The sequence below is a fragment of the Cyprinus carpio genome, chromosome A15 (genome assembly GCF_018340385.1).
Source record: "Cyprinus carpio isolate SPL01 chromosome A15, ASM1834038v1, whole genome shotgun sequence".
Taxonomy (NCBI): domain Eukaryota; kingdom Metazoa; phylum Chordata; class Actinopteri; order Cypriniformes; family Cyprinidae; genus Cyprinus; species Cyprinus carpio.
The window spans coordinates 29,503,301-29,528,920 of NC_056586.1; the positions used below are offsets into that span (position 1 = coordinate 29,503,301).

General features: G+C 35.6%; 1 protein-coding gene across 3 annotated transcripts in view; it reads left to right on the forward strand.

Annotated features, from left to right (window-relative positions):
• Positions 1-390: 390 nt before the first annotated feature.
• The window catches only part of LOC109103395 (nephrin-like), a 40,991-nt gene continuing 15,761 nt past the window's right edge, over positions 391-25,620 (forward strand). The window contains exons 1-5 of one of the 3 annotated variants that reach the window (XM_042771672.1): positions 391-1,184; positions 3,292-3,441; positions 5,887-5,978; positions 15,462-15,656; positions 18,755-18,877. In XM_042771672.1, the coding sequence (XP_042627606.1) occupies positions 5,915-5,978; positions 15,462-15,656; positions 18,755-18,877 (382 nt within the window). In that variant the 5' untranslated portion in view covers positions 391-1,184; positions 3,292-3,441; positions 5,887-5,914. Of the gene's footprint in view, positions 1,185-3,291; positions 3,442-5,886; positions 5,979-8,671; positions 10,963-14,709; positions 15,657-18,754; positions 18,878-25,620 lie in introns of those variants that run through there. The other 2 variants (XM_042771673.1, XM_042771671.1) reach the window with 2 other exon arrangements.

Genomic DNA, 25,620 nt, shown 5'->3' on the forward strand with positions numbered 1-25,620 from the left:
TATGCTGATTTGCTCAAGAAACATTCATTTTCATTATTAATGTTAGAAAGAAAGGAAGAAAGAAAGAGAAAGAAAGAAAGAGCTGTGCTGTGGAACTGACATTTAATCTGTAAGAACAACATTTAGTTTACTGTTAATTTGATTAAAACATTTACTTGAAATGGACATCTTTTGTTGCATTGTAAATGTCTTTTTTGTCACTTTTGATCAGTTGTGTGTGTGTGTGTGTGTGTGTGTGTGTGTGTGTGTGTGTGTGTGTGTGTGTGTGTGTGTGTGTGAGAGAGAGAGAGAGAGAAAGATTTTTAGTAGCATTTTATTTTCTTTGTTTTAATTATTATTATTTATTTATTTTATGTTAGGATTAAACGTTCCTAAAGAATAAAAACCTTTATCCATTTTCCAGAATCAATAAAAAAATCCAACTGCTTTAATCCATGTCTTAATGTTCTGTTTTTCTATTATGTGGCATATGATAATAAAAAAAAAATAAAAAATAAAAAACTGAGAAAAAAAAGGGTTTCAGCACACAATCAAATATTCAGTTGTGGAAAATGAATTCTGTGTAAAAATCTGTTGCTGTGCGGAGTGAGAGAGCCAAGGCGGCCCCTAAGGAGTGTTCAGTATATAAAATAAAGTGAATAGTCTGTGCCATATTTATTATGCATGAGCATAAATGTTACAAAACTGGTGGCTGTGGAGACTGTTGCGTTCACTCGGTGTCGACAAGGGTACCAAGGTCCCCCAACATACAAACAGAGCGAAAAAGAACAAGAAGTGAATTAGAATGGAGAAAGGCAGTGTGTTGTTCTAGATGTAGTCCATTAAAAAGGCCGTGTACTATGTGTTGCACACTTCTGTAGCTCCGTCAAAGCTCATTAAATGCTCACTAATAGCCGGATATGATGAGATGAAGGGGCAGAGGACAAGCGTTAGATGGAGTGCCATGTTACAAGGGTTCCTCTGCATTTTTGCAGTCAGCAGTTTGCGTGTCTCCTCATCTCATTTCTATTCACTCGTCCTCCCTCGTTTCACTCCTCCATTGCTGTCAGGTTGTTAAGAAAGCGTCAGGACAAGGGGAGCATGTGTAGGGGAGCCCCACTGGCATTTCCTCACCAGAACTGGTGAACCTTCAGAGAAGAACCTCCAGATGAGGCGAGACAAAGTCGAGCAGTGAAACTCAACAGGTAAGCTGCGTTCTCTCATATGCAAGTGTTTTATCATGCTCAAAGATACCTTGGCTTTTTATTTCTGCTCGGCTTTATATACTTTTCTTCTTTTTCTCCCATCTCTCCTTTGGCTTTATGAAGACAAGTAAGAGTGAGGAGATAGAGGCTTGAAAGAAGGCCGTTGTCTCTATCTCTCTCTCTCTCCCTTGTCAGTTTTAAGTTGACTTCTGTGTCAAGGGGATGGATGAGGGAAAGACAGAGAAATATTTCTGTGTGGAAGCTGAGATACTAAGTTGAAACGGTACGACAAAGAGTCAAAACAAAGAGCATTTTAACAGCGCTGCCGCCTCAGGAATCTAAAAGTGGGTGAAATCCATTAGTGGCCTTAAAATTCTTTGCTTTTTCCAGCATAATTCAGCAATCTGTTGATGACTTCCCTTATTAGTATTTTTCTGTTTGTTACACAGTGTTCAAATTTGTCATCAAGATTTTTTAATTCAACACATGTGGATATTAAACATGTTATAATTACATGAAATAAAATATAAACCAAAATTACATTTTAGAGGTTCCACAAAACCTTTTTTTTTTCTTTTTTCTTTTTACAGTATAAAACAGTAGTTATGACATGGTGGGTGAATTGATGACATATTTTTAAAATGATTTTTTTATATATAAAAATAAAAACATATCTTAATTTATCTTAAAGTTTGAAATTAAAGTAAAAAAAAAAAAAAAAAATTCATGTATTGTAGGTAACATTGTATTTTTAATCAACTAAATGCAGCATGTCTTTTTTCAAACACTTTTAAAAATCTTACCGATCTCTTACTTTTGAACGGTAGTGTATAATGCATATAATGTATATATAATTTATATAATGTACTTCCACAAAGTTCTGTATTTATAACTGCACTCTGCCAACCCAGGAGAAGCAGGTACTTGGATTTGCTAAAACCAGTCAGAGAGCAGTGCGCTGATCTCATTTTCTGCACACTGGGAAATGTCATGCTGTTTTGCATCCTATAGGTCCAGGCTCGAGTGTGTGTACCGTACAGAATGAAATGAAATGAAATAAAATGAAATGAAATGAAAATGAAATGTACCTGACAGGTCAATGCATGTGATGCCTCTCCGGTCCAGCCAGAAACCATACCAAGTTTGTGTCTACAGGGAATTGAATTTCATATCTTTCAACTTTCAGACTTCTGAAGACACAAGGAGACTGACAAGGACATGTATGACATATAAACAAACTGCAACACAAGCATCAGTTGTCACTGAGCAGAATGGCATCTGTGACAGCATGCAGGAATCATATTGACATGCCGATGCAGCCTGTATGTGCACAGATTACAGTTCTGTTCAATCTACCAAGGAAGACGATGATTCTTATTCTGAGAGACATTACAATGTCAAAATTACATTCATATATAGGACCAAAAAAGTGTTTTAGCTTCGATGCTATCTATATTCTAGATAATATCCCAATTTTTTATATATATATAAAATAAAGGCTGCATTTATTTTATCAGAAATACAGTAAAAAAAAAAAAATTATATTTTGAAATAATATTATAATTTAAAATAACTGTTTGTGAATGTGAGTATATTTTAAAATATGATTTATTCCTGTGATGCAAAGCTGAATTTTCATCAGCCGTCACTCCAGTCTTCAGTGCCACATGATCCTTCAGACATCAATTTAATATGCTGATTTATTATCAATGTTGGAAACAGTTGTATTGCTTAATGTTTTTTTGGTACCTGTGATACTTTTATCAGGATTCTGAATACTTTTATTTAATACTTTTAATAAATTGATAAAAAATTATAAAGTCTTTACGATCACTTTTTACATAAACGTATTGAATAAAAATGTTAATTTCTTCAAAAACAAAACAAAACAAAAATATATATACTGTAAACCCACACTCTGTGTTTTACCATTGCTTGTCTGTTAAGGTACTGTAAATCAATGCTACTGTTGCAGTAGCATAGCTTGACAAAACATGGAAACATGAGCAAAAAAAATTGAGAAGATTAATTAATTAATATCCCCTGCCTGTGCCATGTTGATGTTTTGCCTGCAATAATTAAGGTGCATGTTTGTCTTTGGGCACAGTGGAGAAGGGAGGTTAGACAGGCCTGAAGAAAATCTCATTAAAAGACCTGGACAGGAACCACTGAGTCATTCAGAAGAGCTCCAGACTCCAGACATAACTTCGAACTTTCTTCACATCTCCCTGACAGAGCTCCGACGCACCAAAATAAGGTTCGTGTCAAAAAGAAAAGAAAAAAGAAGTTCATTTTCACAACGAGTAGTGACTAGCACAGTAGTGAAGTCTTAACAAAAACTGTGAATTTCTCTTTTGATTAGTCAACAGCGCACTCGGGGAACATTAGAATGAGAAGGAGAAAATTGTAGAGAAAAAAACGGAGCTCTCCGCTAGTGTCTTATTATAGGGGCATGAGCCCAAGTTGAGTAGTCATAATCAAAATCTTATAGTTTTCTGTGGAACAAAAGTATTTGTTCTGGGATCATGTTGTGTATACAGCATGCAACTCGCAGAGGCAGTAGAGAGACTGACAAGTAGCTGGTTAATAAGAGAATGAGTATTTGGATACACTGTATAAAAAATGGAATAATGCCAAATTTACACTGCAAAGGTAGAAAAAAGTGCCTCTGAAATGGCATTTTGGTGGGTCAGAGCTGGTTTAATTTAGTCTGGAGTTTATGTAGCTTTTACATGACTGCATAAAGTTACCTTAAGTTGTTCATGCCCTTGCTGTGTCTTGTTCTTAGTATGAGTTTATATATTTGGGTTTTTATTAGCAAGCTGAGGTCATAAGCACCAAACAATCAAGTTACATATGATGTTTGTTTAAAAGCATAGGAAGTTAAAGGTCATTCAGTACACTGTGAAGGAATATAGTGGAATAGATGCAGTTATGTTAAGCCCATAGTAACATTTGGGTCATTTTACAAAACAGGTGTCCCTCATACATATGAAATATATATATATATTGTTGCGCTAGCATGTATGCTATATGTTTTGACTTCATTCTCTCTCTGTATATACAGTGTCATTCAAAAGTTTGGAATCAGTAGGATTTTTTAATGGTTTCGAAGGAAGTTTCTCATGCTTACAAATACTTTTGCATTTTTTTATTTATTTATTTATTGGTCAAGAATATAGTAAAATAAAACATTTGTGCTTATTAATATTTGGTTTAAAAAAAGTATCTTATGCTCACTCAGGCTGCATTTATTTGAACAAAAATAATATGTAATATGATTACAATTGAACATTACTTTTCTGTTTTAAAATGTAATTTATTTAAGATGCTTCAGGAGTCTTTTTTAATATGCTGATTGTGACATTTAATATTTCTACAGAAAACATGATTTCCTTTTTTTTCAGGATTTTTGATTTAGAAAAAGTTCAAAAGAACATAATTTATTTGAAATGGAAATATTTTGCAATTTTATAAATGTCTTTACTGGCACCTTTCATCAATTTAATAAATCCTTGCTGAATAATCACATTAATTAAAAAAATAAAAAATAAAAATCAACATCTGTGTATATATTTTAACTTTAAGTAACAGTGTTCTATAAAGCTATTGAGCTTGTTTAAAAAATGTGAGTTAAAGTAATGAAATATTCCATAATATTTCATTTGATTCTGTAAAATGGATTCCCTGGCCTGATGACATTTCACTTCTTGAAAGGAGGATAATCATAAATCCTATTTTCGCAGTACTTATTATGACCTTGAGCATTGAAATGTTAAATTAAACTGCAAAACTAAGTTACCTTTCTGAAGGTAATTTAGCTTGAGATGACATAATGCAATCTTACAAAAATGCACTTACAATACCAACCAAGAAAAGACCCATTAATAGTAGTCAAGATTATGTAAAAATACTTTTCCCAAAGTACCAGAATATTAAACATAAAAAGTGCCCCCATACAAAATAACCGAGTTTTTATTGGAATGCTGGGAGCTTGTGCCCCAGTACTGATGAAAGGCTAAAAACCTCTCAGGGCGCAAGTGATGAAAAAGAAGACAGACAGAGAAAATTAAAGGATATGTTTAAAGAATGTCTAAATAAAGCGTGCGTACACACCGACCGAAAGCCCTCCGTCCATTCATGGAGATTGCAGTCGGCTCATTCACGGTTTGGTGTTTGGGACTGTTTGCGGGCACAGAGTATAATTGAGTGTGAGTTAATTCCTATCAAAGCCCACTGGACTGCAACTAATGGACCGAGGGAGATTCCTCAAGGAGCCAGCGCTTTCAATTTCTTTTGTTTATTTAGATGGGAAAATGTTTAGTTTTTAATTAAGTAAATCACTATTATTTGTTCCAGTGTGGTTGGTAATTGGAAGAGATTGCAACCTGACTTGAAATGCAAGCGCTATTGGCTTTGGGAGAGAGATAGGGAGTAGTGGAGGAGGCTAAAGCGTGGCGTAATGGCCGTGAACTTTAGACAGCTCTTTCCATGCAGTATAGAAACACTCCCTGGGCTTCACTGTTAAATGTTCCTAAGGTTCTATCTGAAAAATTTAACTTATTCAAAGGAAGTGCTTCAATGGACTGTGAAAAAAAAAAAAAAAAAAAAAAAATCAAGAGCCATTGTAACGTCCTAGACCTTCTTGAGTTCATGTGTGTGTGTTTCTTTACATATGTACCTTTCGGTCTTATTTTTACAGATTTGTTTTGTTGGTGTGTGAGGAGGAGATGGGTTTCTGGTTTTCATTCGTCCTCTCCAGCGCCTGGGTTTTTCTACAGATGGAGCTCCAAGGTACAGTTTGAAACTCAAAGGCCAAATACAACTATTTTGTATTCATTATATGGATGCTTTTACAATATAAATACACTAAGGTATCTAAACTGTGTAATGAAACCCCTGAGTCATTATACCAATTAATGTGTCCACAGCTTTGCCATTTGCAACAGTTTTCACGCACCAGTACAATTATCTGCCAAAGGTATCATATTAAATGAATAAATATAATCCTTCATCAAAGCATGAGCATCTTTGTACAAAGGTGCACATAAAAAAAAGAGGTTTAGCAAAATCAAGAAAAGCATACTTAAAATGCTTTGCTATTAGTCTAAACAAAACTACTCCACTACACAATTTTACCATGGTAACTTTTCAGTCAAACTACCATTGATACCCTTGAAATGCATGTGAGTTAGATTTTTGTAGTAGTTTTTTCATCTGCCAATACACAAATTATTTAGTTAAATAGAAAAAGTTAGAATTTTTAGTATTATCATTAGCTTATTATTATTTTTATTTATCAGATGCCCATTTTCCACAAGTTTGTATGATTCTTTAGGGTCTTCATGAAATGTCTGTTACATACTTTGGTTAAAATTCTTCAGTGGTTATGTAAAACAACAGCTTTTTACCTGGTCAAAAACAGCTCTGATCACAGCGAGCCATTTCGGAGCATTTCTCTTTAAATGCTAATGAGCTCTGCTCACCCCGCCCCTCTCTTCCTTGGAAGAGGAAAGGCAATTTGCAAATATTCATAAAAAATATAAAGTGTGAGACTTACTTCTTTTGGAGGTGCAGCGGGATTATGAACAGTGGGTACTGATCCATCCTTGAGTTTTAAAAAACAAAACTAATCACTTTTGCATTAGCTGCATCCCAAAGATGCACTACACACTGTGCACTTATACACTATGTACTTATGCACTATATACTCAACCATTTAGAGTATGAATTATATAAGATTATTTTGTCATTCATAATCAGAGACTGATAGCCACTCCTCCTTCGCTACATAATTAATGCTGCGACAGAAGTTTATTTTAATTCAAGCAAAAAAAAAAAAAAAAAAAAAAAAAAAATGTAATGTTTATTTTTTATTGTTTTATATTTCAGTTAACCCTGGGTACATTGTGTACTATTTTTTTTTTCTTATTGGATTCTTTAATAATGTACAGGTAAGATTATAAAATGATTTCACCTCAGATTAATATGAATATTCAGATATTAATATAATATTTCATGTTCAAGGAATTATTTATTTTGTGAGTAGCCATGTAATCAAGGTTTATTTTATAACACTGACATACCCCATTTCCAAGAATTATGTGTGAGCAGGTCATGGCTACTGAAGCTCTGGTAAATCACAAGTACTTTTTGTTATTCAAGAGGTGGCTTATGTAAAATGTCCTCGAATAGTTCCTGTGTGTCACAAAAAATGTATATCTAGCCAGTTTGGCCCACAAGCAAATGTCCAAATCTTCTACTCTCACAGCTGCATGCAGTAAATGCTCCCTCACTGGTTCTGCACTGCTTGACAAAACTGCATCTGAATAGAAAGAATGGCCGAGGCAATTTACTGTAATGATTGCTTGTTGCATTTTCCCATTCTGCCTCCATATATACAATTGCGAGGCTTAACACCACGTGATGCCGCATGGAGCACCAACCTGCCTTCATCCTCTTTTATTTGAGTAGTTTTTGACACAGAATCCCAGGCCTTCCTCCCTCGTCTCTTCACCATTTTGCTGTGAGCTTTTATCTCATAATAACTGTGCTGCCTGTATATTAGCAGGCTCCAACAATCAAGTTTAGTAGAGATGAAATTGGTTACTGTATGCCAAGGCTCAATTTGGACTGGATGGTAGCATATGTTGTTGCATGGCACCAAAAGAAATAATCTGCTTTGTGGAACATTCTCATTATCTGTACGGGAACCAATGTGGTAGTCTTTATGTCTGCATTAATGTAGAACAGTTTGTGTGTGTAGCTGGATCTTGTGTATTATAAGACAGGAAAAATTGAGGAAAATTATTAACAGAAAGGCTTCATGAGAAAAAAATTTAAGAAATTATTATTTAATTATTACATTTGATATTATAGTATATAATACACTTATTTATTTCCAGTAAATAAATGAATGAAAATGAATAAAAAATATTTTCAAATAAAAAATTAAGTTAAAAAAGTTGAACAAGGTGTACAATTTCAGTACAGAATTTAAAATAAAAAGAAATAAAATAAAAGTAAAATAGAATAATACAGGAAAATACAATAATAGAAAAAAAAATATGATATTAGATAAAAAAGATAAAATGAACACAAATACATCTGCTTAAACCTAAAGGTAATTACAAATAGGGAATTTTAACCAGTGTTATTGTAGTTAACTAAGACTAAAACCTTAAAAAAAAAGTTTATTACTTTATTACAAAATCTTTAACTAAAATAAAATATAAATATAAAAACCTTAAACTTGTTTTATTTCAGCTAGTTGCCAAGGCATAATTTCTCATTTTAGTTTAACTAAAATACTAAAACTAATACGGAAATTAAAATTTAATTAATAAAAACTAAACACAAAAAGCTAATAAAAATGACAAAAAAGACACAAAATTACTAAAACTTTAACTAAAATGAAACACAAAAATATATAAAAATAAAAACTTAAAAATTCAAAATCTTAATAAAAACAATAATAGTTTCTCAATTATTTTAAAATAATTAATTGTATATAATTTTAAACTGTATAAAATTTGTATATAATTGTTGTATAGTTTGTATATAATTGTTTTATGCAAACACAGATTATAAGTAATTGTGCCCTGCCCACTGTGAATCTCATTGGTCAAAAATTCCTGCTCACAACTTTGCTTTGATTGTCGTGTCTCGCAGCAGTTACACATGTAGTATGTGTAGACGACAAATTGCTTGTCACTAAAAACTTTGTGCGTGCTTGGTTTCACAACTGAAACCCCTTGAAAGCACTGCTATGAATTGAAAACCACAGACGCACTGTTTATAAAAGGTGTCAATGTTTCCTTTGTAAATATAATTAGAAATCTAATTATATGCTTGTAATTGTAATATTTTCATACAAATTTGCAATGTACAACAAGCTTTATAGGGAAGGAGATTGCATGAGATTGCAGTATGTGAAATATGAGACTCTGCTTGTGCTTTAATTATGTCTGAATATAACATCTAGCAAAAGAAGTCTCCAGCGTGCACTTTTGAGAATCACTGATCTGACCAATCAAGGCCGAAAGCATTCAAATTGTTGTGTTAAAGCACCTCATGCTTTTTCGTTTATGCATAACTTTTAGCTATGACTCAACCACCAATCTAAAGTGACTGTTCCCTGTTGAATCAAAGCAAAAATGTGTTGTTTTTTTTCTTTGATCCAGACTTTGAAATTCCATCTCCTTTGAGTCCTTGAATGGAACGCACATGGTTTGTGATTAAAATCTCAGAGTCGTATTTATTTGGCCTACAAAAGGAGCAGAATAATGCATTGTTGTACATCGCATTAGCGTTGATACTTTCTGTTCCAGAGCTGTAGTTTAGCGTCGCCCGCTATAAACTAAAAGTCAGATTCTGTGCCGCAGCTTAATCCATTATCTTGTTCAAATAAGACGTCAACACACCGCATCAGGAGTCGGAATCAGACCGGGGTGCGTGTTTGACATGTCTTTCCTCTCCTATCACTGCTTCTCAGGCAGCTGAAGGGAAGTGCATGAGTACGGCTGGCTGCAGCATTTAAATGTGCCATGCTGATTATCTTGCTGCTGTGTTTACGTATTCATTTATGTAAACATTATGCTAATGTGTTTTTCGGCTTGTCGCTTGTGTCCAATTGTGCCCTTCAAGTTTGACGTGAGGTGACTGATGCAGTCTTGATGTGAAGTTGCAGCTTCTGTTGTTCGGGCTTCTGAGAGCAGTCGAGTGTGCCCAGATGCACTGGATACTTGTCATTGGCTCAAAAGAGGTGCTGGGGTTTGAAAAGTCTTGCCCGTGCTCTCGGGAGTGGCCTTTCAAGAAAATGTGTCCTAAAATAGCTGACCCTTTTGTGTGCGCTACATTGCTTTTTTACACTAAAGAGTGCCTGAGTAATCATAGTCTGTAAGAGGTCTTTGAAGGCTGGCTGAAGCCACGATTGGATCAGAGGAGCCTGATAAAAGTCTGATGCCGACTTCATACCAGATATGTCTAGGGCTCACAAAAAAAAAAAAAAAAAAAAAAACAGCAAATGCCTGCTAACTAGTGTGTATAGGATTAAAGGAATAGCTCACCCAAAATTAAAGGCCACTCTTGCCATACAGCTGTTGTCAACTTCCAAAAAGGCCAATAAAAACAGCATTCAAAAACACCACCCAAGCCATAGAGAACAATTTTAGAAAACAGTTCTTAAGACAATCATTTTTCTTAGTTTGAAGATCATTTTAATAATCCAAAGAAGTGTTATTCCACCATAAAGAACTTTTTGTGTATTGGAATGGTTCCATGAGTGGTAAAGGTTCTCAATGGAACCATAGATGTCTGATTTTAGTGTTAATTTTGTTAATGAAAACTATGACAAAAAATGTTCGTCGATGAGTGAGTGTTTTTTTTTTTTTCTGTCGAAAACGGGACAATGACGAGACAATAATAAGGCCATTAAATAATAACTGAGACTAAATAAACATGCAATATCGTTGACAAAAAAAGAAGAGACTAAAATGTAGTTTAAAGAACAAAAACTTTACCAAAACCTTTTTATTTCTGTTGAAAAAAGTGGAGCCAAAACATTTCAGACTGCTGTACAAGACTGTATGTGGTTGCCAGATATCAAGACCTCAAATCCCCCAATCAGAGCTTTTCTGTTAAACAGATACATACTCTACCCTGCTTTTTGATTTATAAAATCTGGCAACCATACACAGGCGCAATCTCTGCAGAGGCACTGTGATCTGAAAACACCAACATACAGTAGTAAGCTGGAATTCGGCGATCTCCATTTGAGGTAATCTGTTTAAATGAAAGTGTCATTCAGCTAGTCTGTGTTCTGTCATGGATCTCGACTGTACTGTTTGCGATAGTGGTTTCGATTTGTGGTATTCTTATTAAAGGTCTGTGTGGCAATATTTTTTTATTTTTGCCGTTGTTTTAAAAGAAAAACATTATTGCAATTTGGAATTATTGGAATTACTTTTAGGAATTTCTCTGTTATAAAATTTGAGATTAGGTTTTTGTTACACCAGTTTTCATAACATAGACAGGGGCAATAGACAGGGCAAATGTATATCTGAAGTCGTTGGTGTTTATTTAATCTCTAATTGATATCCTGTTATAAATTTGTACACTATATGAGGTAAAATAATCAATATTTTATTGATTTGTGCTTATTGGTGAAAGAGCAGCTTCTGATTAAATGTAAAAATAAATTTCCCAAATGATACCAATCATTGCAATTAAAATTGAGCAAAATAATATATATATATATATATTTATAATTTTAACCATTATACAGTAAGACGAAAATATGACTAAAATATGTACGTTTCCACTGACTATAATGCTCATTTAGTTGACTAAAACTTGACTAAACAGGACAAGTTGACTAACAGGACTAAGACTACGACTAAATTAAAAATAGCTGACAAAATTAACACTAGATTTTAGAACCTTTATTTTTAAGAGTATATTCTGAGTCTTAAGAAACCATTTGATAGCTTTTCCTTGGGCTCCAATGTTGTTTGGACTCCATTTGTTTTCAATATATTCTTTAATGCCAAAAGAAAGTCATACAGATTGTTTAATGAGGCGAGTAAATGATGACAGAATTTTCATTTCTGGGTGAAGTAGTTATTCAACTTGTAGTGGTAAACAAACAAACAAAAAAATCATATTTTTGTTTTGCACTGTTCCTTTAAATCTCAGACCACTATTGAATGTCACATTCTTTTAATTAGGTAGGATCTCCCACACAGAGTTTCCACAGTTGCATTCCTGATGTTACACAACGGGGTCGTCGGAGAGTCATCGTCAGTGTTATGTCCCGTTAAATCATGTTTATGACAGGTATAAGCCGACTTCATTCGAAAGAATGATCAGCAGATGGGTGTCACACAAATCATAATGCCACAACCCAAGTGGTGAGGAAATAGGCATCTTTTTGTAGCCCAGTCATCATTCTTCTGGGTGGATATTAGCCGTAGGTGTATTGACAGCTGAGAAAACAGCAAGGGGATTTCAGATCTCTTCATACCTTCATTTTCCCTGCTCTCCTTCTTACTGAGGAGAGATTTAATTCTCTGTAATTACTTTATTGACTCATTTGCAGAGCTGAATTGGCTCCTATCTGTCGTCAATAAAACATACACAGTGATGAGGAACAGCACAGCAATGCTTAAGTACAACATCATAGTGGGAGGCAAATTTTCCTTTAATGGGGAGAGTGTCATGGCAGCCCTGGTAATTCAGCATCCATATGTGACAGTCTTAAGTAAACCATAAAATAATTTATGTTACCCACAATTATGCTGGATTTACTCAGTTCTGCATTATCTAATGCAGAACTATTGAGCAAAATTACTAAATTGCACTACCAAAAACCTGGGTCTAATTCTCTATCCACCTGCAATTAATTTTTTTTTGTTCGTTAAAATTATTATTATTATTTTATTTTTTATTAACAAAGAGCGAAAACGTTTTTTTTTTTTCACAATAACAGTGAAGCTTTAATTATTTGGCTAAATATTTCACTATTAAATTAAATGCATGGACTTGATTCATGTTTTTTTTTTATTGAATTGAATTAAATGATTCGTTTGATTAGATTAGATTTTTTTTTGTATGAGAGAAAGATAAAATCACATTGCAACCACTGGGTTTGAACTTGCGTTGCCTGCATGAGCACCACAGCTCGAGAGCACATGTGATAACCACCAGGCCACACAAAGTTTTTAAAAGAAGCAAGCTTGAAGGACATTTAATTATCTTTGCCATTTCAAAAATTCAGGGATGTGGGGAAGGGGGTAAAAAAAAACTCTCTTACCACAGTTGTTGACCTTCGGCACAATGGCAGAGAAATAATTAAAGAAGAGATATGTCTGAGCTCTATTTGGATCCCACTCAGATAATGAGAGCTGTTAACTCAATCCAAGTTATTCCTGGCCCTGAAATCTTGAGATTTAAATTCCTATGGTAATACAACCAAGTTTTGTATGCATATTTTTAAAGTATTTTAATTGTGAAGACATGGATATGATGACATCATCATACAGGTTAACATACTGAAAATAGATTTATATTATTAAGTGAATAGTTTGTAATTTAAGCTATACTATGTAACGTTTGGCCCTCTTGAGGTTGAAGCACAAAACTGCAAGTTACTCCTGGAGGAACATTGTTTTGGTAATTATGTGAGTTGTACTTCGGCTCCACTATTCTGGACTGAAGAATCTGGCTTGAGATGCACCGCTGTGTTCATGATTCATGGATTCATGGATCAGTGCAAATGTCACTAACAGCACTAGAACTCTCCTATTAACAAAAAAAGAAAAAAGAAAAGAAAGATATCTGACGAATATGTCTTAAGAGCAGGTAAGTAGCTTAAATGCCGTTGTTGTTTTGACTTGTTTTGTTGTTGTTTTACAGCTGAATTTATCTCAGTATACATCATTGAATTATTATTTTCCTGTTTATCCCTGTAAAGCTGCTTTGATACAATCTGTATTGTATAAAGTGCTATATAAATAAAGGTGACTTGTTGAAATCTGTTTTCTAGTCAATGCACAACAAATGTAATGCTGTGCAAACTATGCTGATTCGTGTTTTATTACAGGTGCTTTTCATTTTCCTTTTTGCTTTTCGGTTCGAGGTTCAGTTGTTGTGGCTTAAAACTTCCACTGCATAGTATATTAGCCTGATCTAGAGTCATTTTTTATCTGAATCAACAGGTTCACTAGAATGAATTGGATTTTCCACTGTTATATATGAGAGAAATAACTAACTAGATGAGCTGATACACTGAAAAGAATCAGTCCTTTCGTCGCTACACGTATCAAACCAATTCCTTAATATGAATCAGACTTTCCAGCATACGGATGAGAGAAAGGACCAGATCACTGGAATAAAAAATGGCATCTACTTTGTCAATGTGACATTTAAAAAACAACTTGTTCCGTTAGCATTAAAAAACTAAACAAAAAAACCCTGAACCACTGCCTGACTAATGAAAAGGGTGCTGTACAGTCAGTAGCACTTCTACTTTTAGTTAGTTAGTTCCAGCAAATATGTGCGCGTGTGGGACTGATTGTTTGTGTGAGAGAATGGCTTTGCGTCACTGACCCAAGTGTAGCATCTCACACGGATTATGAAGAGTGTCTAGAGACCGCCGGGGACTCAACGATGATCCTTTTTACGTCCGGCTTTCCTATTTGGATTACTGAATAAAGCTCATACGTGAAGGTACTTCCCGCCCGTTCACGAACTTCGGGATAACCAGCATGTCTGGAAGCGTCAGGTCGACAGGAACACGAGCCGCCCTCCACACGGTAACTCCAACTCAGCTTCTCTCCCACAACTCTCACGAGAACTGTTCACTGGTGACGTCCCCGCTCTCCCCGTGTGTGAGCCTCACCCCTATATTTATTTCTCCCATTAATTGATATGCACGCCTCCCGTTACGTCATTGAGTTGTGAAATCAAAGTGAAAGTAAACACGTGGCATACAGAGTTTTCCGTTCTGCCACACTCTCCCCTCCTTGAGTCCTAGTCCTGACTCGCTCAGCCAACTCGTCCTCATAGTCCTCTGAGAGAAACGCAGAGAGGAAAGCTGCTTCGAATTCTGTCCAGGAGAAAGTGGAAGAGCGAGCAACCTCCCACCAGTCACGTGCAGTTCCATGTAAGACTGTGCGAAAAGTAGCCAGAAGATCCACATCTGATAAGGGGTGTAATGCCAAAAAAATCCTGACATCGAGTTAAATAACTTAAAGGGTCTGGGTCATCAGATGGCCTTCCAAATGTGGGAAATGTTAGTCGAAGATGGTCACTTTTTGCTGCCGTAGCAGTGGAAGATGTGGTAGCGTGTACTTCTGGGCTAGGGGGTGCGGAAAAGGAAACGGGTGTCGATATGGATACCTCTTTTGGCTGATCAATCTTCTCTTTTCTTTCAATTTCAAAATGTTTTGTCAAGTCTGATTGGAATTTTTGAAAGTTAGTGCTAAGCTCATCCATTTGCTTTTTACACTGATGAAGCTCTCTGTTGAGTTCATCTTGACTAGTCTGCAGGTTCCTGTGCATGTCTTTAAGATCCTTTTGAATTTCTACCTGAAGCTGTTCCACCAAGAAACGTACCTCAGATACAAGGGCAGTCTTCACATTTGTCAGTTCATCTGCGATCATACATTTGGTAGCTTCAGCAAAAGACGCTTGTGTTGGTAATGAAAGATTTCTCCGTCGCAACCTTGACTCGCATCAGCTCTCCCATTTTCTTCTGTTGTCTTTCTCTTTTTGTAGGTGTGTGTGGGCAGCAGGCGTTCAAGACGGAGCCACGTAATGTGACGGTCAGGGCGGGGGCCACAGCTCTGCTGAAGTGTGAAGTGCTGAGGGCCTCTGGGGTTGTGCAGTGGGTTAAAGATGGGCTGCTCCTGGGACCTCAGAGATCCCTGCCTGGCTACCCATGCTACAGCATGACAGGAGACCAGCAGAAAGGTGAGAACTCAGAGGGATGGAAAGAATGACATGTGGTGATTAAAAACAAATGTCTACGAGTTGCTGAGATGTTTTCTGACATGTTGTTAGATGTGCGTGAGCGGGCAACTGTCCCCAAAGAGCACGAGAATGTGAAACTGTCATCCAAACAGATTGAGTGGAAAATGGTACAGTGCAATTCATAAACCTGACTGAATTTGAGAAAGTAAAGAATTAATTATGTTCATTCATTCAGACATTTAATCATGTATTTAGTTATTTAGTTAGTAACGTTCACAAAACTATTCATATGTCACCCTAAAATAAAAAAAAGAATAATTTTTTGAAAAAAAAAAAAAAAAAGAATAATAATAATAATAAAATGAGGATTGATTGCTGGCATATATTTACATAATTTATAAATAATTATAATATATATATATATATATATATATATATATATATATATATATATATACACACACACACACACACACACACACACATACATTTGGGGTAAATCACTGACATATAATTAAATATTGGTATATTATATATTTTATAAATTATATTTTATTTATATATTTTTGTATAATATTCCTTTTGTTACAATACTTTATTTATTTATTCGTTTTGTTTTTGAAATGTGATGAAATGTGACCCAGAATGTTCTTGACATATTTTCTGAGATTACTATTAATAGTTTGTTGTCTTGGGTAAATGCACTGGAGTGTTTGATAAATGATACATCAAGGGGGAAAAATCATCTTTTTTTCAGTGTGAACAATTATTAGCATGAGTCATTACAAAATGTTTTGCTCATAATCTGCAAATGGCTATAGATGCCTCAGTTTCAATTTCTAGTTTTGATGCAGCCTTCCTCATCAAAATGTCCTCAGCTCTCTTAAAAACAGCTTAGCAAGATACTATCAAAGGGCTTCTAATTTAAGCACCGGAGACCGATTTAAGAAATTAGAATTTTTTTTTTTTTTTTTTTTTTTTGAGTGAGAGGACTTTAGTACTCAGCCCCAGTTCCCTTCCATATAGATAAATAAAGTAAAATCAGCTCTGAATTACTCCTATTTTTAATGTCCATTGAGAGTAAATTGAGATTATTGTGTAGTGGGCTGAGGCAGAGAATAACCTATGATGCTTGGCCAGTGTGCATTGTGTATATAAAAAAAGCCAATTAAAAAACAATGCTAAACAAGTCCTGAGCATCTGCTCCTCTTTGTGGAGGACAAAAGCTGCTATCCGACATAGTGAGAGAGAGGCAGTTTGTGCCAAATGCAAGTACAAATGCTTAAAAAACACTTACGCTATTGAATGCTACTGCTTGTGCCGCCGGGCATTGATAGCTTGACGGATAAGAGTGCCATGTAAGGGACAAATGATATCATAAAAAGACATGCTGAAAGCATCTTTAATGTTAACCCTGCCAACCCTAATCTACTGATACGCAGAAACGCATCCACATGAGCTCTGTGTGACAAGCCTTAGGTGCACACACACACTCTGATACCTTGCAAAAGGAAATGAGTGCGAGGACGGACCATAGTCCCCAATGGCGTTTCATATTGGTTGTCAGAGGCGTAATTATTGGACTTCTTCAAACACGCGCTCACAAACACCCCGAACCGCAACACCGTGGCAGCAAGTACCGAGTGCAATTTCAAGAAAGTGGAAAATCATTAATGATTTGAAAGTGGTTTCCTTTCCTTCTATGATCACATAGATCTGAAAATTGCTGCTGCTTGGTGTTAATTATCCTGCCATCCTGCCTGACACCTCCTTTTTTCAGCTGTGGAAGTTGTCATATCAGGATACTATTTTCTGCATGTTAGTTTTCTTCAGAGGGGAAGAGAAAAGGAAAAAAGGGGAAAAGACAAATGCTCAAAGCTCGAACAGCTTGCATAAACATCGCCCGGGCAGCCATTAATCCTGGAAGGATGGTAGTTGAACAAACAACCCCTTGGTGGCATGATATTCTGCAAGTAAATAACAAGAATCCTGCACACAAAGGAATGATGTTGAAGGGCTGCATCAAATAGAATGAATCACGATCTTCTCTCCATAACACTCCTCGCTAATTGGGGCCTTTAATTTGACATTGCATATAAATTTTGCACTGCCATTTGACAATTGTATTTTTTTTTTTACTCTGACTGGTTTCTGATTGGCTAATTAAAAGTGGATTTCAAGAAGCATCTGAACATGCCAAATCTCCAAATTTTTGTTAATGGTGGAACTCTTCAAATATGCTTTCAGAAACCCAAAACATCAGAGCATACATTTAAATAATATTCTGGGTTAAATAAACTGTGAGTTTGTGAAAACAAACAATATGTTTTTATAGTGAAACACTTTCATTGTAATTCTATGGCATCAACATTCTGCAAATAAAAATGTACACTACTTTTTTTTTTTTAAGAAATTAATAATTTTGTTCAGCATTAATGCATTAAATTGATTAATAATAAGAAATGCTTGAGAAATTCATCTTTGCATCACAGGAATAAATTAGATTTAAAAATATATTCAAATGTAAATTTTTACAATATTTTACAATACAATTTACATATATTTACTGTATTTTTGTTAAAATAAATATGGCCATGGTGAGTATTAGACTTCTTTCACAAACATGCTTACTGACCCAAACTTTTGAATGGTAGTTGTTAGTCTAAATCATATTATTAAGGTTTAACTTCTTTTCAAGGCACACAAAATTAAGTTATAAACTTGTTAAGGCTTGTTCATCTAATCCTGTTAATAATCACACAAGGATATATAAACTTTTTTCTTTAGGAGTAATGAGTGGCAATGAATCCTGCTAATTTGTGTAAGAAAACTAAATGGGGTCAATTTTAATTTAAGTTTTCCAAGTACATTACACTAAATTCATAATTTCTCCCAACCCAATGACATGCTGAATTGATTTTCTTTACTACTCAACAGAATTACAAATGCTATCCCCGGAGTTTAAGTTGTCCTTACCCTGAATAATATTCTGTCAAGTCTTTTCCGCTCCATTGTTTGCATGAACAATAAGATCGCATTTCTCTCATATTCCTTTCATTCCTCCTCATAATTTCTGCTCTGTCTGCTTTCTCCTACAGGCCAGTACCATCTTCAAATTCTCAACGTGAGTTTGGAAGACGATGGCCCCTATGAGTGCCAAGTGGGTCGGTCCGTGAGCAGCCGTGCCATCGTGTCCCGCACAGCCTGGCTCAATGTGCAGAGTAAGCAATCCCATCTTTTACCACCAAGCAAGGAGAGGGGGTGCAAATGGGAAGAAGCAGCACGTGGGACAACTTTAGGCATGACAGATCGCTCAACCAAGGCCGCTAATGGCTGCACACGCGCTGAAAAGGTGACACGCAGTGGCAAACCTAAACCTGTCACCATAGCCACATTCAGGGTACTAATGAGCCGTGGAACTTCTCTGCAGTGTGGTGGAGAATCCCTTGTGCTACACTTTAGATAAAGTCTCATTGGTCACACAGGTGTATGACAGCGGTGATAGCACACATTAGTGGTGTGGCCAATTAGTTAGCATGCTTGGCCACAGTGGATAGGGCACTTATAGTAGGCAACATCTGAGACTTTTTCCTGCATGAACAACTTGACCCGAAGAGAGATCCTCCTGCTTGTGGGTGCTAACTTTTTTCATTTAATTTAGGTTCTTTTTTAAACTCTACAGTGAAATATAACATGTCCAGATGGGTTTTGCTTTGTCCTTTGCTGTAGAAACTTTTATAAAGTCAAGTGCTGCTATGGTTTTAGAGAGGGAAATTAAGATTTTGGAAAGTTTCACTTTTTGACCAAGTGTAGGATTTCTTCCCATAGTTTTGAGTTTCGAGGTCAGTGCAATATATCGGTTTGTGACTTGGCTGTGATTCTCTTTGTATTGCATGAACCTGTGAGGCCGAATCGCCCTAGAGAATACCTGAAGGAAATTCATAGAGGGAAAGAGTTTGACTTTGTGTCAAATTGATTTCAGTGAAAGATGCTGGTAGTTATTGGTTCAATTCTGTGCTGGTGTTCTTTCCAATCAGAGTACAAATTGAGGATCGTTGGAGCCATTTCAACATGTCAATTCCTTAAGCACTCGAGCTCCAAGGATGTCATTACTCAACCATTCTTGACTCATTTGATTCAAACATAAGTAGGAGACAGAGTCAGTGAGCTGCTTACTTGAGAAAAGCTCAGATTGAATCATTGTGAGTGAACTGATGAATCTAGAATCATTTGTAGAAATGAATTGTTCAATTGATTCGAACTGATTAAAAAAAGGACTAACCGCATACACACACACACACACATATATACAGGTCCTTCTCAAAAAATTAGCATATTGTGAAAAAGTTCATTATTTTCCATAATGTAATGATAAAAATTAAACTTTCATATATTTTAGATTCATTGCACACCAACTGAAATATTTCAGGTCTTTTATTGTTTTAATACTGATGATTTTGGCATACAGCTCATGAAAACCCAAAATTCCTATCTCAAAAAATTAGCATATCATGAAAAGGTTCTCTAAACGAGCTATTAACCTAATCATCTGAATCAACTTATTAACTCTAAACACCTGCAAAAGATTCCTGAGGCTTTTAAAAACTCCCAGCCTGGTTCATTACGCAAAACCGCAATCATGGGTAAGAATGTCGACCTGACTGTTGTCCAGAAGGCCATCATTGACACCCTCAAGCGAGAGGGTAAGACACAGAAAGAAATTTCTGAACGAATAGGCTGTTCCCAGAGTGCTGTATCAAGGCACCTCAGTGGGAAGTCTGTGGGAAGGAAAAAGTGTGGCAAAAAAACGCTGCACAACGAGAAGAGGTGACCGGACCCTGAGGAAGATTGTGGAGAAGGACCGATTCCAGACCTTGGGGGACCTGCGGAAGCAGTGGACTGAGTCTGGAGTAGAAACATCCAGAGCCACCGTGCACGGGCGTGTGCTTTTGAACCAGAAACAGCGGCAGAAGCGCCTGACCTGGGCTACAGAGAAGCAGCACTGGACTGTTGCTCAGTGGTCCAAAGTACTTTTTTCGGATGAAAGCAAATTTTGCATGTCATTCAGAAATCAAGGTGCCAGAGTCTGGAGGAAGACTGGGGAGAAGCAAATGCCAAAATGCCTGAAGTCCAGTGTCAAGTACCCACAGTCAGTGATGGTCTGGGGTGCCATGTCAGCTGCTGGTGTTGGTCCACTGTGTTTTATCAAGGGCAGGATCAATGCAGCTAGCTATCAGGAGATTTTGGAGCACTTCGTGCTTCCATCTGCTGAAAAGCTTTATGGAGATGAAGATTTCGTTTTTCAGCACGACCTGGCACCTGCTCACAGTGCCAAAACCTCAGGTAAATGGTTTACTGACCATGGTATTACTGTGCTCAATTGGCCTGCCAACTCTCCTGACCTGAACCCCATAGAGAATATGTGGGATATTGTGAAGAGAACGTTGAGAGACGCAAGACCCAACACTCTGGATGAGCTTAAGGCCGCTATCGAAGCATCCTGGGCCTCCATAACACCTCAGCAGTGCCACAGGCTGATTGCCTCCATGCCACGCCGCATTGAAGCAGTCATTTCTGCAAAAGGATTCCCGACCAAGTATTGAGTGCATAACTGAACATAATTATTTGAAGGTTGACTTTTTTTTGTATTAAAAACACTTTTCTTTTATTGGTCTGATGAAATATGCTAATTTTTTGAGATAGGAATTTTGGGTTTTCATGAGCTGTATGCCAAAATCATCAGTATTAAAACAATAAAAGACCTGAAATATTTCAGTTGGTGTGCAATGAATCTAAAATATATGAAAGTTTAATTTTTATCATTACATTATTGAAAATAATGAACTTTTTCACAATATGCTAATTTTTTGAGAAGGACCTGTATATATATATATATATATATATATATATATAGAGAGAGAGAGAGAGAGAGAGAGAGAGAGAGACAGACAGACAGACAGACAGACAGACAGATTTTGGGATAGATAGGCATTTTGGAATCAAAACATGGAGAATAATAATATTTTTAATAATCAGCTTTGGCGAGTAACCTAAACAACTTAAATTCCAATCTTTTCCTCACACTGCTATTGTCTGGCTTTACAAGTGTTTAAATATAATGCATAAGTCTGTCTGGTGGGCAGCACGCCGGTCTTCAGGTGTCCCAAGTTCGAGTCTCGGCTTGTGGACCTTTCCCGATCCCACCCCCTTCTCTCTCACCCACTTCGCTTCCTGTCAACCTACTGTCCTATTTAAATAAAAGGCATAAAACACCAAAAATAAATATTAAAAAAATATAAAGTCATATTGGCCTGCTTTTCTGAGGTTTGTTGTGGTTTTTGGGATTTACAAACGTGATCGGTCAATATTAACTGAAAAAAAACTGCATATTTTGTTCTGCCTAGAATAAAGTGGGTGAAAAAATACAGTAATGACAGAATTTTCATTTTGACGTGAATTTTCCCTTTAAATTTACCTTCTAGGTTTGTTATTCAATCACTTTTCTTAGTTTTGGCATATATGTATATAAATTTATTTGTAGTTTATTGCTAGTGTGACGTACCTTTTAAGATTAATCTTCAGTGTCGCATGTCAGATGAATGTTACTGAGCATGAGCACTGGTCCACGTCACACCACTGTATCATTCCTTCACTTTCTAAGCTTCTCTCACAGTCTCACTCTCAAGTACATATGTAATCCTCCCTGTTTCACATTTTCTCTCACTTTCTGTCCAATCTATCCATCTATCACTCAGTCCTTTTGGAGTCTCTGTCTTTTGCTTTCCTTCCATCCCTTCTGCCTCCTGCGGTGGGAGCTAGTCCATATGTCTAAGGCATGGGGTCTTGAAAGCCCCTTTTCTTCACCAGTCATCAAGCATTCACTTCCTCTTCTGTCCCATAGAGAGAGAGAGAGAGAGAGAGAGAGAGAGAGAGAGAGAGTGTGTGTGTGTGTGTGTGTGAGAGTATGTGAGTGTAGTAATGGAGGGTGGTTGCTGTGGTGACTGCCTTTCTTTTGCCTGGGAAGGCAGCAGGTTTTATTGACAGCAATGAAAAATAGAAAGGACAAGACAGTGAAGATGGTTATGGGTGTAATAGAATTTCAATTTCACACACTTACACACACACACATGTTTACTTAGCTATTTAATGGGGACATTCCATAGGCGTAATAGTTTTCATACTGTACAAACAGTATATTCTATCACCCTACACCAACCCTATACCTAAACCTACCCCCAGAAAACATTCTGCATTTTTACAATTAGAAAAAAAAAAACTTGATTTACTTTATTTTTATACCAGTTTTACAAATGAGGACGTCTTCAAAGGGAGGTTTTTGGAGATTTTGTCAGGTTTAGCTCACTTTTGGGTACAAATTTGTCCCCAGAATATGGGCGTGCACACACACACACACACACACACACACACACACACACACACACACACACACACACACACACACACACACACACACACACACACACACACACACACACACACACACACACACACACAAACACTTCTGCATCAGCAGCAGCAGGCCTCAGTCACTCATTTATCACAGTCAACAGATGGGTTCATATTGTGTTTGTGTGTTTTATAGGGCTGTCAATTCACACATTCATTTAGTGCAATTTAATTATTTAAAAAAATAACAGTAATAAAAAAATCACAATGTATTTTATATAATTTATTATAATTATTTAATAATTATACAATACATTAAAATTAAAATAATTTATTATATTTATTTATTATAAATTATATTGTAATAATTTATTACATTATTTAATATTATATGTGCGTTATATTTGTAAAATATATTTCTATATAATCAAACTTTTTAAATAATTATTTTTATATTTACTTTTTTATAATTGTTAATCCTGCCTCTCATACTTAATTTGTTTTAATTTGCCAATTAACCATCAAGTGTGATATTGCTAATCAGCAGGAATATAGGAGATCCTTGTATAAAAATGTAAAAATCGTCTGAGTCAATCCAAGTTTTACAGAGATAAAACAAACAAAATATTGACTTTAAGAGGCTTTTTTTCTTATATATATATATATATATATATATATATATATATATATATATATATATATATATATATATATATATATATATATATATATATATAATTAATAGGCATGCCATTTAATTAATTTGATTACATTTAAACGAGCCCTGAAAAATGCAAAGCATTGCTCTCATTTTTACTTATTGTTTAGTGTTGCCATATGTAAGTGAAATATTACATATCATTTTTGTTTATATGATGTTTTGAAATGGACGTTCGCAAATGCGAGTGCTGAAGGCAGCAGTATTTTCTCATCCATTACCTCACTATTGCACCCATTCAGGGCTGGATTTTTGCTGTGTCTGCTTCTAATCTACCTCAGTAAATCCAATCCAAATGGCATAATGTCTTTACAGAGGGGAGTGGTGAGGCGGGGAAGAAAGAGAGAAAGACAGAGCGAGAGACTAAAAGATGAGGCAGGGTCTTAATTGGATTCTCTCTGTCCATGTGATATGTTTTATAATAGCCTAATTCAAGATGAATCACCCTTGGCTTGCTAGAAGCTAAGCGCATGACCACAGCATCAATAGCTATCTCCGCAGGCACTGCCCTGAAGCTTTCTCAACACTTCTGTGTGTGTTTTTCTTCTTTGTTGCACACAGACAGAAGATAACCACGATTGTCACTTCAAGTGGCACTTTATAATCCTGAACAATAATGCGGCCATGTCCTTTTTCTCCTTTGATCCTAACTAGCCGCTCTAGCAAACCATTGTTAACATTTCACGAATGCACACAGGTTCCAATCTGGTTCAAAAACTTATTTTTGTCTGCCTTAGTAACGTTTAATTCTTTCAAATAGTTAATTATTTAAACCTGTACCTGAGTAAAAAATACCACTTTTTATCTCGCAATTGTGACTTTGTGTCTTTTCATCTCACTGTTGCAGTTTCATTTCTTGTAATTAGATCCTTACATATCACATTATGTCACTTACTCATTTTATTATTATTATTATTATTATTAATCTGAGGTGCAAACCTGTTTCCATAGTTAAGCCTTTGAAAAAATGTGAGGCATATGTTGGTGCACTTTTTTGTGTGTGATTGCATTTAACATTATGAACATTATTAACTAAAGATTGGAGCAAATAAATTTCTGAGTCATATATCTAAAATATTTCAATTAACTTTGGACAGTTTTGTGCCAAGTTTATTCTGTAAAGTGGTGTTAAGTGGTTTATTAAAAACACATTTTTATCATTGTAGACTTTTTTTTGCAACATTTCATGCTCTCTTGAAAATATTTCTGCATTTAATTTGAGGATTTTGTTTTGTTCGGTTTTTTGATGTAGACGAATAGACACTTGTTATGAACATCTGTGTTTTTCTGAGTGATTTGGTATGTGGGGGGAAAGATTGATAGGTTAGAATAGATTAGAAATTATTTATTTTCTATATTTGTCAAAAGGTTACATTGTTGACTAATTTGCTTTAAGCAGCCAATTAGTTTCTTAAATCAGAAACTCTCCATATGTTCACAATTTGCTTTATTATTCTGACAATTATTGAAAAATCATGCAGGAGTATTAATGATACAGAACAATATTATCAGTGCAATAATTACGGCCGTCTAATGAGAAAAGCTTCTGAATCAACATGTTTTTCTTTGTCTGAGTTTAAGTTATGACAGAAAAGATCCAAGATTCTCTAGGTAAATAAACCAATTTGATATCGATTGGATGGATGGATAGATTAATTAGATTAATAGATAGATGCAGAGATGTATGGATAGCTGGATAACAGAAAGTAGGCTTTATTTCAGAATGATACGACACGGATATGACAAGCAATGTCCAGCAGTATCATGACACACCGCTCTCTCGGCCAGCTGGAATCTCTTTCCCTGATGAGAATCACTCACCATGATTTGGGTTTTGTT